The 18,862-nt window shown below is 37.7% G+C and overlaps 1 protein-coding gene across 1 annotated transcript; it reads right to left on the reverse strand.

The window, feature by feature from the left end:
• Positions 1-1,897: 1,897 nt before the first annotated feature.
• gpm6aa (glycoprotein M6Aa) lies at positions 1,898-17,837 on the reverse strand. The gene is given in 8 exon segments (XM_046850345.1): positions 1,898-3,158; positions 6,720-6,785; positions 6,880-6,959; positions 7,599-7,752; positions 8,414-8,492; positions 8,494-8,568; positions 8,971-9,163; positions 17,559-17,837. Coding segments are annotated over 8 exon segments (837 nt in total). The 5' UTR covers positions 17,596-17,837; the 3' UTR covers positions 1,898-3,005.
• Between the last annotated feature and the right edge of the window lie 1,025 nt (positions 17,838-18,862).

Below are 18,862 nucleotides of genomic sequence, written 5' to 3' on the forward strand. Positions count from 1 at the left end.
GACAGGGCCGTGGGGGACGAGGATCATTGATGCACGTGAGGAGCGAAGGCTGGACGTGTGGTCCAATCCAACAGACGAGATCCTGTAGCTCACACTGCTGAAGAAGTTCATGTTGTTGATGCTCGATGGGTCATGACTGTTTTAGCAGCTAAAGGGGACCAACAGAATATTACGCAGGTGCTCATAATGTTATGGCTGATGGTGTATTTCTCATGATTGTACACACATTGTGAACGACTGTTCGGTTTTGAACAACTCTGGTGTTGAAAGTGTAGGTGAGACGTGTGTTTGTGTATTTCAGGGAATATCTAATGCATGCGCAATGCCTGAGGGCCCAACATTGACCCACGGTTTCCTTTAACTTAGCCCCTGATGCCAACTTTCATTTCAATATCATTTAAGTTTGCGCTCCTCTGCTTTAAACAAAAACACAAGCAAAATTAATAAATCTGAGCAGTTTGTGATGCTGATTGTTTGCTAATTAGGCAGAAATTCAGCGCCATGAGGAAAATAAAGACAGGACGGAGTTTCTTACCAATTACACCAGTGTCTTTATTTAATTTCACGCAAGCATATCAGAAAAGCCACTGTCGAGCGATTCGGCACATTTATGTACAAAACAGAGTCATGGTACAGCGTGTGCTACTACGCATTCTTCAGGGAGTGTACAAAAGACGAGAGAAAGAGAGAGAGAGAGAGAGAGAGAGAGAGAGAGAGAGAGAGAGAGGAGGAGGATTTCACCACAAAACTAAACACACTTACAAACAAAGCAAACACTACCATCGAGAGCGAAGCGGTGTGAAGAGAAGAGAGGATTCAGTCACTGCACATCAGAAGAGAAGAGATGAAAAGGAAGGAGAAGAGAAAGAAGAAGAGGAGAGGGAGAAGAAGAGAAGGAAGAAGAAGAGGAGAGGGAGCAGAAGAGAAGGAAGAAAAGAGAAGCAGAAGAAAAGGGAGGAGAAGAGAAGGAAGAAAAGTGAAGAGAGAAGCAGAAGAAAAGGGAGGAGAAGAGAAGGAAGAAGAAGAGGAGAGGGAGCAGAAGAGAAGGGAAGAAAAGAGAAGCAGAAGAAAAGGGAGGGGAAGAGAAGGAGAAAAGAGCGATCCAGTGAGCGACACACTCGCCACTTCACTGATTCAGAAAAAATAATTTTTTTCTGTTTTTTTTTTTTTCTTAGTTTTTTTTTTTCGGATCTGTTAAAGAAGTAAATCCATTAAATGCATGAACCATGCCACAATTAACACCGAGGTTCACAGTCTTCACCTAACATCATTATGGAGATCCAGATACAGATCCCAATGCACTTACACTGAGAAAGAGCTCACGATAAAGGGTGGATAAGTGCACGATACACCAAAAGAGCGATGAAAGAATGATAACACACCTCCGTCATCCCGCAATCTAACCACTGACTACACGAGACCACTGTCATGTGACTGTCACAGGAACAAAAAGGAGAAGAATTATGTCAGAGATGTACATATCAGAGCTTTGGGTAGGTGATGTCATTCGACACGCACACACACACACACACACACACACACGTGTGCACACACACACGTTTTCTTCTGAAATAAAGGAAAATCTCTAAGTTTACTATCCTGCACACATGATTGTGATGTCAGTTATTATTGGAATTTCTATTCAACATTTTCTAATTTTTCAGAATATTTTTGTTTTTATATTTTTTGTTTTTTTGTTTAGAAATTTTTGTTTTCATAAAAAAAAGCAGGAACAAATTAGATATTTTTTAAATGACACTATAATACATTATTTAAGTGTTTCAAAATGATAAAATGTTTAAAGCTCTTTTTTGTTCATTCAAACTGGAGACAATTAAAAAATATTCATGAAATTGATCATTTGTTTGAGTTCAGTTAAAAAACAAACATTATATTTTGTTTTATTCATCAATGGTGTGTTGATCTGCTGAAAATGACTTTTATCATTAATCAATATTACTGATTATTTTCTCAGAATTGCTCAAAATTACATTAATTTAACCAGTAGATCTTTTATTTATTGACAGATTTATTTATTTATTTATTTATTTATTTATTTATTTATTTATTCTGTCTATTCTTTGTCACATCTGCGAAAAAGGGCAGAACTTGTGATTTGATCTTTAGGAATGTCTCAGGCTCTGATATGTACATCCGTGATTATGTACATCTGAAATTGTTTTTAAAAAATTTCTTTTTTTTTTTAACCTTAAGCCTCTCTTCATCCAACTATTCCTTTTTTTCCATCTGTAACATGGAATGTAATTGAATATGAATTCACCTGAAATCGAAGTGCTTCCATACAGTACATGTGGACATTTACAGAATGGCTATATACAAAACAAAGCAAAAAAAAAAAGGAAAGAAAATGAATTGAAAATGATGGTCTACTTATCATCTGCAGGAAAATAAAAAAGGGGTAAAAACACTGTAGGCTGTGAAACTGCTAGGAAAGAACTCATAACCTTTTTTTTGTCTGAATACATTTTGTAATGATATCTGTAGAAAAATAATAAATAAAGCCTTTGTTACATCATTTCAAATTTTTGTCTGTCTTTTTCTTTTTTTCTTTTTTTTTATATATATATTTCCAAAATAGTGCAGAATGTACAAGCAATCTGCTGTGTCTGGGCCCAAAATCTCACAGAATAAAAACAAACCAACAAAAAATATTACTTTATCTATTCATGTGAAATTCTTTGAAAAAGAAATTAAGTAAAAAAAACAAACACATGAAATATGTGCTTTTTTTTAACCCTACAACCGACCCGTTAATCAACAACGCTTCAAATTAAATAAAAAAAAAAAAGCTCAACAATCTTGTGTAAGTGTGAGGAAAAAACTACATCACTAGATAGACAGAACTGTAATCATAATAATAATTATAATAATAATAATAATCATTGGGTTGGCCATGGGGTTGGTCATGTGACACACCACTGGTCATTTAAATGGCACCAGCCAGTGCCTTGAGGCTCCTCCCCCTTTTGGTGCTACTTCCTGCTTTATGTGTAGGCGTTGAGTCGCTCTTTGGAGCGTGTGGAGTGGATGTCGTGAAGCTCCTGCTCCTCTTTGGACTTGCAGTCTTCGTATTTCTGCATCTTACACGCATCCTTCACGTAGGCCCAGTTAGCCGACAGAACCATCAGGTAGTGGATCTGAAATCAGAGATGTCATAAACGTGTCAAGAGCATTTGCTTCACTGTGACGTGACGTGTGATGAGTTCAGGAACCTGAAGAGCAACGACTTTTTCTGTAATCACTGTAACGCTACGCCTGTTGTTTTTAATCACTGTTATTACAGTTTTTCTGTAATAGCTGAAATTCAAAGACGCCAAACAGAAGAAATTCATCCTCATGCATATTCACTCATTATAATCCAAACCATAGTTTATATCAGGAAACTCTGAAACTGTGCAGCATCATACTGACAACGCGACTAAACAGAGTGACAAAAGATCTCGTCATTCTGATGGGAATGAGATGTTCACTGTCACAAATACTTACTTTTGAGAGATAAACGACGGATTGTGAGAAAAGTTCAGGCTTTTGTAAGCAATCCGATGTGTTGTGCTGTTTGTACACATTGTTTTGAGAAATGTTTTTACTGATTTATGAATATTAAGGATGATTCGAGAAATGCTCCAAACATCTGAGTAAAACTGTGATATGACTCCGCTCCCTTACGTCCTCCTAAAACTTCGATCATAGCGGTATGCTGAACCTCAATGTGTCTATTATCTATCTATTATGAAATGATCCCTATATCTACTCAAGCTCATTTCTGATTGGACGATTTTTATTCTCTATGGATTCAAAACCTTTTAAGCATCTTTGTGACGTTCCTCATGCACATCTGGTTCAACTTCCTCCAGCTGTCAACTTCTGTCTTTCAGATCGAAGTGTGTAGTGACTAATCACTGACGAGCATGTGATGACGGACAGATAAGCTCCGCCCCTTTCTTCATGCACACTTCATTTCCTGTCCTTTTGTTTGCCACCTGTTTCAGTGCTGGTGCTCGGTGAGGACTCGATGATGTCACAGAGATCAGAGATAAATTTAACTCCAACACCAGCAGGAGGCAGTGTGTGATCACAGCAGGGTATTTCCACTGCACGCCCTGTGTGTGTGTGTGTGTGTGTGTGTGTGTGTGTGTCTGTGTGTGTGTGTGCGAGGAGGTAATGTGTGTTTAATGTGTTAATGTGTGTATATGTACCTTGATTATGTACTTGTTTCTGTATATTAGTCTTTGTGTGTTGTGTCTGTATTTGTATTTGTTTGTTTTGCTGTTTGTGTTTGATACATGATTGGTTACATGGTGTGTGTGTGTGTCTGTGTGTGTGTGCGTGCGTGCGTGCGCAAGTTCATTATTCATTATTAACACATCGGCAGCTGAGAGTGTTTTGCATATTCGCATATTTATGTAACAATATTATGTAAAATGAATGAAGTCTCACACAAACACACACAAACACACACACACATATACACAATCATGGCTCATATAAATCAATAAATTATTATTATGCAAACATATGCAAATTATCTATGCTCGATTTGACAAAGCCACACCCCCTTGGCTTCCTGACTGAAAGGTTTGTGTCTTATCCTATAAAATCAGCCATATGCAAATTTTTCACAAAGGCCACACCTATTTCCTTTCTATACATTGTAATTATTACAGTTGTTATTTGTGGTGAGAGTAGTGAGCAGGTGGAGAAGATCCTGGAGAGGTGGAGGTATACGCTGGAGAGAAGGGGAATGAAAGTCAGTAGGAGTAAGACAGAGTACATGTGTGTGAATGAGAGGGAGGGCAGTGGAGGGGTGCGGTTGCTGGGAGAAGAGGTGGAGAAGGTGGAGGAGTTCAGGTACCTGGGGTCAACAGTGCAGAGTGATGGAGAGTGTGTTAGAGAAGTGAAGAAAAGAGTGCAGGCAGGGTGGAGTGGGTGGAGAAGAGTGATAGCAGGAGTGATTTGTGATAGAAGAGTATCTGTGAGAGTGAAAGGGAAAGTTTATAGGACTGTGGTGAGACCTGAGATGTTGTATGGATTAGAGACAGTGGCATTGAGTAAAAGACAGGAGGTGGAGCTGGAGGAGCAGAGCTGAAGATGTTGAGATGTTTGTTGGGAGTGTGACGATGGACAGGATTAGAAATGAGTTTATTAGAGGACAGCGCATGTAGGATGTTTTGGAGACAAGGTGAGGGAGGTGAGATTGAGATGGTTTGGACATGTGCAGAGGAGGGACATGGGGTATATCAGTAGGAGAATGCTGAGGATGGAGACACCAGGAAGGAGGAAAAGAGGAAGGCCAAGGAGGAGGTTTATGGATGTGGTGAGGGAAGACAAGGAGGTAGTTGGTGTGAAAGAGGCAGATGTAGAGGACAGGGGGGATTAGAAACGGATTATCCGCTGTGGCGCCCCCTAATGGGAGCAGCCAAAAGAAGAAGAAGGAGACATTGTAATTGTTACAGCTATATAGATACAAAATTATTGTGCTGCTCATAATTAATGAAGCCTGGTGGCATTTTAGTTTTTGACATAAAGCAACTTCATCATCATCATCCTCCTCCTCCTCCCTCTGTCTCTGGTTCTTAGAAAATGGTCGCCAACAAATGACTGAGCGAATGTTCACAACAAGCTCACATGCCCTTTCTTCTTCTCTTAGTTTCCATAGCAACTCCGTGACAGACCCCACGTGCATGAGCGAGTGAGAGAGAGAGAATGAGAGAAAGAGAGAGAGAAAGAGAGAGAGAGACAGAGAGAGAGAGAAAGAGAATAAGAGAAAGAGAAAGAATAATCTTAAAAGAATGAAAACTCAGATGAAGAGGCTAAAAATGGAGAGGAACCTGAACACTGATGCTTCTCTCACACTCACTGCTTGTTCAACCCCGACGAACATGAACTCAATTTCCCATGATGCACAGCGAAAGCAGGAATGAGTCATGGCCCTGTTCTGGTATTTACATGCAGAGCAGCACAGAGGGGATGAAGTAAGTGATGTAATTCAGCCATTTTGGTGCAGTCGAACCCGACAGTGTGCAAATACATGAATCAAAATAAATCACATGAATGGAAAAATGAAAGAGAAACTAATTTGGCACTGAAAATGTTTCTCAGTTTGTTAAATCCCTGATGCAGACATGGTTAAGATACCATCCCCATCCCTCTGTCTTATTTTTGTATATAAATTTATAGTGTGTGTGTGTGTGTGTGTGTGTGTGTGTGTGTGTGTGTGTGTGTAATCGATCGATCACTCAGCCTGTCCTACTACAGTGCACTGTAAAGTGATTTATATTTCTCTTACTTATTAATATTTAAACCATTTAATGTAGGAACAATTTCCTGTTTATTTACTGCACATTACAGCAGCTATAAACGCTCCTTCCCCCACCGGCTCTACTGAGAAACTCCTCCGCCCTGAAAATGTCTGAAAACTTACAGCATTACCTCTGACTGTTACAAAAATCTGACACTGGAGACTCCTTCCATCCACTCCATTAGTCGCAAACGTTTTGTATAAAGCGTTACTATGGAAACGATACTGTATCCGAACAAACACATTAATATAAAAATAACACCATCAATACCTTCTGACCAATCAGAATCCAGACCTGAAGTGGTGTACAGATATTAATTTGGCACCGCATCGCGCACGTGACTGCGTATGTGATGTTTTATGTATTATACGCTGTTGTGTGGATCGGCAGTGAACTCACCATGGCGATGACGGCAGCTCCGGCTCCGGCCAGCGCACACACAAACAGGTGAAAGGTCATATCCAGCTGAGGACACACCCCATATTTCACTCACATTAAAGACTGTTGGATTTTACCTTCTTAAATAATAAATGAAAAAGTGGTCGAGTTTGAAACAGACCTCTTTAGATGAGCACATTTTGAAGAATTTTTCAGAATTAGTGACACACAACGACTTCTCCTCTCTGATCGTCACAACACCTAAAACATGGGAACAACAAAAATAATAATATTAAAATTAATACTAATACTAATAATAATAATAATAATAATAATAATAAGAAGAAGAAGAAGAAGAAGAAGAAGAAGACATATTTATAGCAAAATTGTACAACAACCTTCGGAAGAAATCACCAGTGATTGTTTTTCTGCTTAATTAATGTTTAATTAAATAATGTCCAAATTTTTTTTTATTGATATTTAATCACATTTTTAATACATGCTTGTACATCGTAAAATATTAACATTTTTAAAAAGGTGATTGTGTAAATTGTATGTTTGTAAAAATGTAACATTTAAAAAATGTATCAATAAAAATGATTGATCACCTGCGCGGTGAAGAGAAGAAAAAAACATTTTATGATTTCACTTTTTTTAAACCATGTTTTTGTGAGCTGAACAGATGTTCAGGGTTGAAGCACGAAATCCCGCTGTCAAAAAAGGCTTTATATGTGACTACAAAAGCAGGAAATGCCTTTATGATGTAATGGTACGTGTAATGACTTTTTTTTCCTGAATCACTTTAGTGATTGTTTTTTGTTTGTTTGTTTTCGCGGAGGGTCGAGTTCATGTTCCTTTCTGTATAATTCTGCTCTTGTCCTGGTGAGTAGCTCTATTTACCGAACTGGCGTGGGTCCACACAGAGCTTCAAACCCTCCAGTACAGTGGTGTTCTGGCACATAGTCCAGATGTTGAAGTAGACGAAAACTGGCAGAGCAGTGAAGGCCGTGACTGCCAGCCAGGCCAGCATGAAAATATACGTCAGCATGATGAACTGTGAGAAAACAGTGTGTCAGAAATATTAGATCAGATCCATCAGTATTAGAGGTAAAAGAATGAGAGATTTGAAATGTATATATGTAAAATGTATAAATCGAATAAAGTTAAAGTTAAATGGCTTAGTTTCTGTCTCAAAATATAAAATAACCAGATTTGATCCAAAAATCAAGATATTTTAATTCCGATTAGTTGGTTTCACACTTGATACAATACATGAGATCTGAATTGAAACAGTGAACATATCTGATCTAAATGATTGAAATCTATTCTGATATATTTGCTTGTGATCCCGTTTATTTAAATTCGATCTGATTTATTTATCCGCTGATTTGTTCCTGTCTGATCCGATTTATTCACCTTGTCTGATTTCATTGTCTGTATGGTTTCTCTGCATGTGTTCCTCAGGGATCTGTGGATTGACCACTTTTTCTTCTATTCTGTAAAATGTAAAAGTAAAGTCTGATGTTCCTCAAGCTTCTCTTCTAGATCCGCTGCATGTTTCTCTTTTATTAGAAGTTCTACATCTTGCTGCGGTTGTCCTGAAGACACACCGCTGGCAGTGAACTTGTGTTTGAGCTTCATGCACTACACTGTCGCTGGTTAATTGTGTGAAAATGTGTATAAATATGTGGGTAAACTTCAGCGGGACTCCGTACCCACGCACTGACGCAGCGCCCGCAGGCGGTGATCTTAAAGTCTCCATACAGATCTTTAATGGCTCCACTTGTAAAAAGCCTCGACCATCAGCAGGATCCCGTAGACGAAGAAAGCTGAAGCAATGCCGTAGATCACGTATTTGATGATGTCGATGCTGGAAAGAGAAGCAGAGTCACACTGTAGTGCACAGGAGAGATATAAATGTGATTAAACACTAATTAGCGAGATTGAAATGAAAACACACTCACACTCCTAACACACAGGGTAAAGTTGTGGGCGTGGCCTAATACAACGCTTTTGTGACATAATAAAATGCTTTTTATATATTTTGCACATCTTTTGTTGTAAGTACATGTTTTTCTGAAGTGCACTAAAACCTATAAAATGATGAAACCTTTTGAAAGTAAACAGTTTGGGCCACATCGCGTTTTTTCTGCATCCAGCTAGTTTGCATAATAAATAATTTACATTTCTTGCCCACAATTCTGACTCTGTGTCACAGTCATGCGTTGGACTGTGGACTGTGTTGGGTTCTGTGTTGGTTTTATGAGCTCACATGGTGAAGACATTCAGCGAGTCGGCAAGAGTCCTGTTCACATCAAAGTAGTTCTGTAGGATGGTGTCGGTGCCGGAGAGAGCCTCGTGACCACACCCACAGAACAGAGCCACGCCCGCGTACAGCAGGATGGTGGCGATCAGAGACGGGTACGGGATCCCACGAAGACACTTCAAACAGCACTCCATACATCCTGAGAGAGAGAGAGAGAGAGAGAGAGAGAGAGAGACAAACAGACATACAGAGAGAGAGAGAATATATTATACCAGACTCAAATAAATAGTTTATGGTGATTACTGTTTGTTTTTTCTCCACACCCTCCTATCCATCCATCTATCTATCTATCTATCTATCTATCTATCTATCTATCTATCTATCTATCTATCTATCTATCTATCTATCTATCTATCTATCTATCTATCTATCTATCCATCCATCCATCCATCCATCCATCCATCTGTCTGTCTGTCTGTCTGTCTGTCTGTCTGTCTGTCTGGAGTTTTGTCTGGAGATGTTCCAGCTGTTAGTTATAAGTTACATAAGTTACAACTGACAGAGGAACAATACAGATCACACATATTAAACCTTTAAACTCTCACACACACACACACACACACACACACACACACACACACACACACACACACACTGTAAAGTCAAGTCAAGTCAAGTCAAATTTTATTTATATACCGCCTTACAGCAACCAAAAGGAGCACAAGGCACTTTCCAGTAAAAAATAACAAAAATAAAAAAAAGGTCTTTAATTGAAGCATGTTCAGTGTGCAGTGATGGGACAGAAGCTCTATCTGCTATATTTAAACAAGACCTTCATCAACTGTTTGGAATTTGAACTCTAACATCTGGTTTATGTTCGTAAATATTTCAGGTTCAGGTTCAAGTCCGGGAAGCGTCTGATCAGCGTTTATTCCAGTGTCAGGCATTTTAATACCTCGCCTGCTCACAGCCATAAATAACATGATGTAACGAGATTCTCCAACAGAAACTCAAGAAAATCATCGGAGTAAAGTGGAGAGGTTTGGAAAAAAAAGAATCTTAATACATCAGAAGATTGGATTTATGTCTATTTTTTGTGAGAAACAATTTACAAATTTTTTTCATACATTGGAATAAACAGAGGGTCCTTCTACACACTTAAATATAAATGCATTTAAATAAAATAAGCATCATTTTTTTATATAAAAGATAAATAAATTATGTACATGAAAATACATGATTTTCTTTGAAAAAAAGAAATTGTTTAAAAAAAATTGTTTTTTAAAAATTAAATTGAATAGAATTTTTATGACACAAAGTTATTACTAGTACTAACCCTAACCCTAGTACTACTACCAATTATTAAAATGTTTATTAAATCTAATGTAAATAAAAAATTATAATTATTGTGAAAATTTCTGAACTGATGAGCTTTAATACAAAATATTAGTGATAATGTGCAGTACAATTGGAACTCTCACAGCAGGAGTCGAGCGCTCAACATGCTGAACAAAAGCTCCAACAACCCCAAATACCCTGCTAAACACCCCTCCCCCGATTCACTCCTGCCCCCAAACCCATCTGTCAGTCTGACACCTCGTCCTGCCCCAAATCACCCCGACTGCATCAATGCTTCCCAGAGTGTTCCTCAGAGTGTTCCTTAGAAACAATCTCCTCCCTTCGTGGATCAGTTTGAGAAAACGGATGTTGTGAAATAAAGTTCTTTGAGAGAAATGCATTCGTTTAACATTTATGGAAGGAGTCTCCAGTGTGAGCAGAGGGAATTGAGGTGGAATCTTCCAGACAGAGGAGTTCACTGCTGCTCTAAAATAATATCAGTGAGAACAGGTATGAAATCATCTCATGATGATAAATGCAGTTATAAAGGGATAAAAAAGTATATTATGTCCTTTAATCAATAAGAATTGGAATCTCTTCAGATGTCTGTGGTATAAGAGGAATGAAAGTCTTTGGGATGTGTAGGTGTGGTCAGGATTGTTCTAGATCACTCAACACTCCCAATGATTTTGTTTGGTTTTTTCCTCATTTTCACACAGGCCGCATTTTTCCTGTTCAGAAGAGAGGAACTGAGTCTCCATTTGCTCTTCAGCTCTCAGTGACCCATTTACACTGTGCATGTCACTGCATGCTTTTATACGAGATAAAATAGAACCTGTTGCTGTGAGAACCTCATGGTGTAAGAACCTGATGCTGTGAGAAGTTCATGGTGAAAGAATCCAAAGGTGTGAGAACCTTATAGTGGGAGATCTTCATGGTGAAAGAACCCAATGGTGCGAGAACGTGGTGTGAGAACCCATTGGTGTGAGAACCTCATGGTGCAACAAAAAACACATGATGTAAGAACCTCATGGTAAAAGAACCCGATAGTGTGAGAACTTGATAGTGTGAGTACCCAAAGGTGCAAGAAACCGATGGTGTGGGAACCTCATGGTTAGAGAACTCTATGGTACCAGACCCTGAACGTGTAAGAACCCGTGGTGTGAGAACCTAATCATCTGAAACACTTTGGATTGAGATGTTTCCAGAACCCTCTCAGTAAAGTTCAACAACAGTTCAACAGATTCCCCAAAACGCTCCTTCTGATGCATTTCTGTTTACACTAAAACATGTCTATACGAATTATTCATTCAGTAGTTTGTTTATATCTGATCTGATTCATACATATACGGACAGAATTAGAATTAGAATTCATTTAAATCTGATTCGATTCATTTAAGCTGGATCTGAATTAATCTGATTAATTTATGTTCACACTTGAAAAGATTGTATTATATCTGATCTCACTCGTTAAGATAAACTCTGTTTAATTCAGATATGATTTAATTAATTTACCCTCTAACGGATTCTCATCTGAATGAGTTTTATCTGATCGGATTTGTTTCTATTTGATCAGATTTATTCAAATCTGATCTGATTCGCTTATATTCACACTTTATACGATTCATGTGAAAGTATTCAGAATCAGTTATAGCTATTCTGATTTATTCACATCTCAACTGATTTATTTCTACCTGATCTGATCTCAAAACTGTGTGTGTGTGTGTGTGTGTGTGTGTGTGTTGTAACACACTCCATCTGTGTTTCCAGTTATAATATAATGCGTGTAGGCACCTGCTCCACACCCTGACATTTTGTTCATTATTTTGGTGTGAAACAAAAACCTGAACAATGAGCTTTTCTCCTCACATGCTAAACTGAGCTCGAGAGACAATCGGTGGAACCAGTGCAGTGTGTGTGTGTGTGTGTGTGTGTGTGTGTGTGTGTGTGTGTGTGTGGGTGGGTGTGTGTTTATAGGGAAAGAAGTTAGGAGAAGAGCAAACAATAGCACAGAGGTCTGGGTAGAAAGTATGGAATAATAATTAGCACGTGTGTGTGTGTGTGTGTGTGTGTGTGTGGTGTGTGTGCATAAAGGTTCAAGGTCCTACCAGTCCACAGTCATTTATCACACGCTTGTTTATTTTTTTCTCTATGTTGTACACGTGATTCTGCAGGAAGCGGTTTCCAAAAAAACCTCTAAAAAACACGTCATAACCTTCTTATCTCTTGACCTGGGCACAAGCTGCAAGAAAAAACAATAATGGAGGAGTTGGTGTGTGTTTTGGTGAAAACGAGTCTTTGTGACTCTTCATCGAGAGAATATGATGGTAAATAAAAATTTCCCAATCGAAAGTCTAAATAACAGCATGTGTGTGTTTTTGGAGGTTCGGGGCTACGTGATGTTTCATCCCATTCTACAATCGAGTTACATCTCAAATTCTCTGGATTTTGTTGTCTTCAAGATGAAGCTGAAGATAAAGAACATTCTTCTGAAGATAAAGATGTTTATAAAAAGAAATGTTAATCTAAAACCAAACCAGCATCAGGTTATTGTTTAAAAAATTGTATTCTTACAAGAAATCTACATTATTATTATTATTATTATTATTATTAAATAAGATTATATAAAAAATAAAAAATAAAAAACATCAGGAAACGTTTTATTGTTACGAAAGGAGAATAATATATTATTTCTTGCAGGCTCTCTTGATGAAACTCTATATTTGGTGTTTTCCTGTGTTATCTTCGTGTGTGTGTGTGTGTGTGTGTGTGTGTGTGTGTGTGTGTATGTGTGTGTATGTGTGTGTGTGTGTGTTGGGGGTTCAGATGCATTTCCACACTCTGCACATTCATGGCACTGAATGGAAAAAACTTCAGTCCAGAAAGACAATTTATCAATACGGTAGGAGAATCGGCTCTGCAGTGAAACTCTAATGGCCTAATGCTCTCTAACGCAATAAAGATGAGTGCTAATGAAAAGCCTGCTCTCCCATGAGGCTGTTCTCCTTCATCACTCTCTCCCTCGTTCCACTCATCTGCTCTGTAGTGGACACATTGAGTTCCCTGAGCTACTAAAACATTCGCTTTTCTTATCGCATCATCTTAAAATTCTAACGACAGATTTTTATGGTCAGATTAACTTTATGGTTGAGTTTATTTTAGATAGAACACTTATAGTGAATGTTTCAGACTCTAAATAAAACACGTGTAAATGTTTTTCAACGAGTTTCAATAGAATCCAGTTTATGAAAACAGAGTAAACAGTACACATGAATCTGAGACCCGTGTGTGTGTGGGGTAAATGTAACATAATAGTGAAATTAGTCATTTTTTACAGAGTTAAATAAAGAAAATGTAAATGAAAAACAGTGAAAAAGACGTAAAATCTGTGTAATCATTACTTCATTAGATTTATACATGTAGGTGAATTTCTAGTGCAAGAATTTCGACACAAAGCAGGAAACAAGTACAGCCACATTATCTCAAAAAGTCTGAGAACAAAAATCAGAAATGTGGTTTTGTTGCAAAAAAACCCAACTAGAGAGCGGAGTACCACATTACTCACACTGTAGTACCGCATTACTCACACTGTAGTACCGCATTACTCACACTGTAATACCACATTACTCACACTGTAATACCACATTACTCACACTGTAGTACCGCATTACTCACACTGTAATACCACATTACTCACACTGTAGTACCACATTACTCACACTGTAGTACCACATTACTCACACTGTAATACCACGTTACTCACACTGTAATACCACATTGCTCGCACTGTAATACCACATTACTCACACTGTAGTACCACATTACTCACACTGTAGTACCACATTACTCACACTGTAGTACCACATTACTCACACTGTAATATCACATTACTCACACTGTAGTACCACATTACTCACACTGTAATACCACATTACTCACAGTGTAGTAGCACATTACTCACACTGTAATTCCACATTACTCACACTGTAATACCACATTGCTCGCACTGTAATACCACATTACTCACACTGTAGTACCACATTACTCACACTGTACTACCAAATTACTCACACTGTAATACCACATTACTCACACTGTAGTACCACATTACTCACACTGTAATACCACATTACTCACAGTGTAGTACCACATTACTCACACTGTATTTCCACATTACTCACAGTGTAGTACCACATTACTCACAGTGTAGTACCATTACTCACACTGTATTTCACATTACTCACTGTAGTACCACATTACTCACACTGTAGAACCACATTACTCATACTGTTGTACCACATTACTCACACTGTATTTCCACATTACTCATACTGTTGTACCACATTACTTACACTGTAATACCACATTACTCATACTGTAGTACCACATTACTCACACTGTAATACCACATTACTCACACTGTAGTACATTACTCACACTGTACCACATTACTAACACTGTAGTACCACATTTCTTACACTGTAGTACCACATTACTCACACTGTCATACCACATTAATCACACTGTAGTACCACATTACTCACACTGTAGTACCACATTACTCACACTGTAGTACACATTACTCACACTGTAATACCACATTACTCACACTGTAGTACCACATTACTAACACTGTAGTACCACATTACTCACACTGTAGTACCACATTACTAACACTGTAGTACCACATTACTCACACTGTCGTACCACATTACTCACACTGTAATACCACATTACTCACACTGTCGTACCACATTTCTCACACTGTAGTACCACATTACTCACACTGTATTTCACATTACTCACACTGTAATACCACATTACTCACACTGTACCACATTACTCACACTGTAGTACCACATTACTCACACTGTACTACCAAATTACTCACACTGTAATACCACATTACTCACACTGTAGTACCACATTACTCACACTGTAATACCACATTACTCACAGTGTAGTACCACATTACTCACACTGTATTTCCACATTACTCACAGTGTAGTACCACATTACTCACAGTGTAGTACCACATTACTCACACTGTATTTCCACATTACTCACAATGTAGTACCACATTACTCACACTGTAGAACCACATTACTCATACTGTTGTACCACATTACTCACACTGTATTTCCACATTACTCATACTGTTGTACCACATTACTTACACTGTAATACCACATTACTCATACTGTAGTACCACATTACTCACACTGTAATACCACATTACTAACACTGTAGTACCACATTACTAACACTGTAGTACCACATTACTCACACTGTACCACATTACTCACACTGTGGTACCACATTACTCACACTGTAGTACCACATTACTCACACTGTATTTCCACATTACTCATACTGTTGTACCACATTACTTACACTGTAATACCACATTACTCATACTGTAGTACCACATTACTCACACTGTAATACCACATTACTCACACTGTAGTACCACATTACTAACACTGTAGTACCACATTTCTCACACTGTAGTACCACATTACTCACACTGTCATACCACATTAATCACACTGTAGTACCACATTACTAACACTGTAGTACCACATTACTCATACTGTAGTACCACATTACTCACACTGTAATACCACATTACTCACGCTGTAGTACCACATTACTAACACTGTAGTACCACATTACTCACACTGTAGTACCACATTACTAACACTGTAGTACCACATTACTCACACTGTCGTACCACATTACTCACACTGTAATACCACATTACTCACACTGTCGTACCACATTACTCACACTGTCGTACCACATTACTCACACTGTCGTACCACATTACTCACACTGTAGTACCACATTTCTCACACTGTAGTACCACATTACTCACACTGTAGTACCACATTACTCACAGTGTACACTGTTACTCACACTCTATTATACTCAGTAAACATGTCATTATATTGTAGAAATATGTTCCTGCATGGATTAAATGTCATATTGTAGTACACACTGTAGTTCACTATCACAACACCATAACATTTTACTCACGCTGTAGTGTGCTGTAGGGTATCAGTAAACAAGCTGTGACCAAATGACATCACAACAAGTGAAATAATGCTTATGTTTATTACAGCATGACAGTCGTTTCATTTAATTCACAGGAGATCAGTGGTGCGTTTTGATTTCTATATTTTCTCAGACAAAACGCTGAAACGCTGAAATGCTTAAAGGGAAGACGACATACATGACCACTGTCATGGCAACAGGCGGTTCTGCTGCCCATCATTTCAAAGGGAGAGAGGGAATAGAAAAACAGCACACATGAAGAGCTGCCATGGAGATGGAGGGAAAAAAGGAGGAGGAGGCAAAGGAGAGAGAAAAAAGGGATAGAGCAGAAAAAGAAGAAGAAAGAGAGGAAATATGTAATAAGTAATATCTATCTATCTATCTATCTATCTATCTATCTATCTATCTATCTATCTATCTATCTATCTATCTATCTATCTATCTAAAAACATCATATATATATATATATATATATATATATATATATATATATATATATATATAGAGAGAGAGAGAGAGAGAGAGAGAGAGAGAGTAAACAATAGTTTAAAAAATATGAACAGAAATATTCTCCATCTTCATCCAGCACCTAAATGTAAACATGCCCATATAAGGTGTTTGGTGAATTTCAGTCTGCAGACAATCTGTTGTTATAAACATATTATAACCCTCAGCCCTCCAGTGAGTACATGACATTAAATATACAGGCGACGTCTGCAAAGGAAAAATATCAGGACTGAAATGCGCAGCAAACAAAGACAAGCCTCTCGGACCCTTTACACACACACACACACACACACACACACACACACACACACACACACACAATCCACTGCCTGCACATACACACCTCTTTACCAAACCATTGTTCATTTTCACACCATCTGTGTTGCATTTCTGGAGCAAATCCCAGCTGAGTGAGTGATGCATGTAAATCATTTGATGCTGTTACAGCAGAGAAATTCATTTTCTTTCTTTTATTGCACATCATCAAAAAAAACAATTCAATGCAACATTTTGTGCAGAAATCTAAAGTGAAGTCTCGTGAGGTCATGATGTTGATTTATGATCCATGAGACACAAAAGTGCAGGATGCAGGGGGATTAGACCTAAAGGTAAACAACCACACGAGACAGATGGATGATGGACAGATGAGTGAGATTAAGAGTGAGAGAATGAAAAGAGATGCATTCCAATACCTTTCTGGCTCTGTCCCTCGTCCATGTCCTCCTCCATGTTTTGTCTTTTATTTTTTCCCTGATTTGGGTCCGACTCGAATCGGCTCGAAGACAGTTTGTGTGTGGCTGCAAAAAATCTCGCTCCTCTTTCTCACAATAGAGACTGAGACTGGGGCTCTGAGCTCACCCCCTCCCTCTCTCCCTCTTTCTTTCTCTCTCTCGCTTTCTCTGAGTCCCCCCTCCCTCATTCACTCTCATTCTCTCACACAGGGACGCGACTGTCAGCGCAGATTCTTTTCAGTCTGTTTCCCTTTCAGCACCAAGAGGCTTTTTAGGCCAATGCTACACACAGCCTGATATCGCTCTTCAGGAGTTGGTATGTAAATGAGGGGAAAAAAGAAAGAAGGAAAATGGACACACACACACACACACACACACACACACACACACACACACACACACAGCAAAACACAAACTGCACCCAAAATAATCAGATCAAATAATCAAATAGTACATTAATTTATGAGTTGCTGTTCCCTCACAATAATCACACAGCATAATTATTTATAATTTATATATTTATATAATTATATATATAATTTATAAATTCTTCTTTATACCTTTAAATATTCACTTAAAATAAAAATAAAAATACATGCATACTGCATAAAGATAAATTCTAAACAATGTTATTGCCCATGCAGAAAACTTTTATCTACTATCAGTTAATAGTCACGCATAAACATATTATTATTAATGCATATTAATATTGCAAATTAATAACAGTTATAAGTTATACAACTAATATTAAACATGCATAATAATATTAATTACAGTACTAATGATGCACAATGTTTATAATAATTTATAATACCATGATAATAATTACACATTTCAAAATAAAACATTATTCATGCACTACAATACAAACAAACACAAGAATACATTATACATCTGCAGCAATAATCACACATTCACATGATAATCAGACATAAAACTATTCATATTTAATATGAAGTAATACTTAATACAGTAATCATATGCATAATAATAATAATAATATTAATAATAACAATAACAATAATAATAATAAATGCACATATAATAAATGCACAAGAATAATAATACACATATCATACTTAAAAATAAATAAATAAATAAATAAATAAAAGCCTATAATTATGGCAATAAATATCAAAAATCGTACATGCATGAGAATAATCACGTGTAAAGGGATAAACATACAGCTATCATAGATGAGTGCACTCTTAGAAAACACACACACACACACACACACACACACACACACACACACACACACACAG

This window comes from Silurus meridionalis, chromosome 5 (assembly GCF_014805685.1).
Source record: "Silurus meridionalis isolate SWU-2019-XX chromosome 5, ASM1480568v1, whole genome shotgun sequence".
Lineage (NCBI taxonomy): Eukaryota > Metazoa > Chordata > Actinopteri > Siluriformes > Siluridae > Silurus > Silurus meridionalis.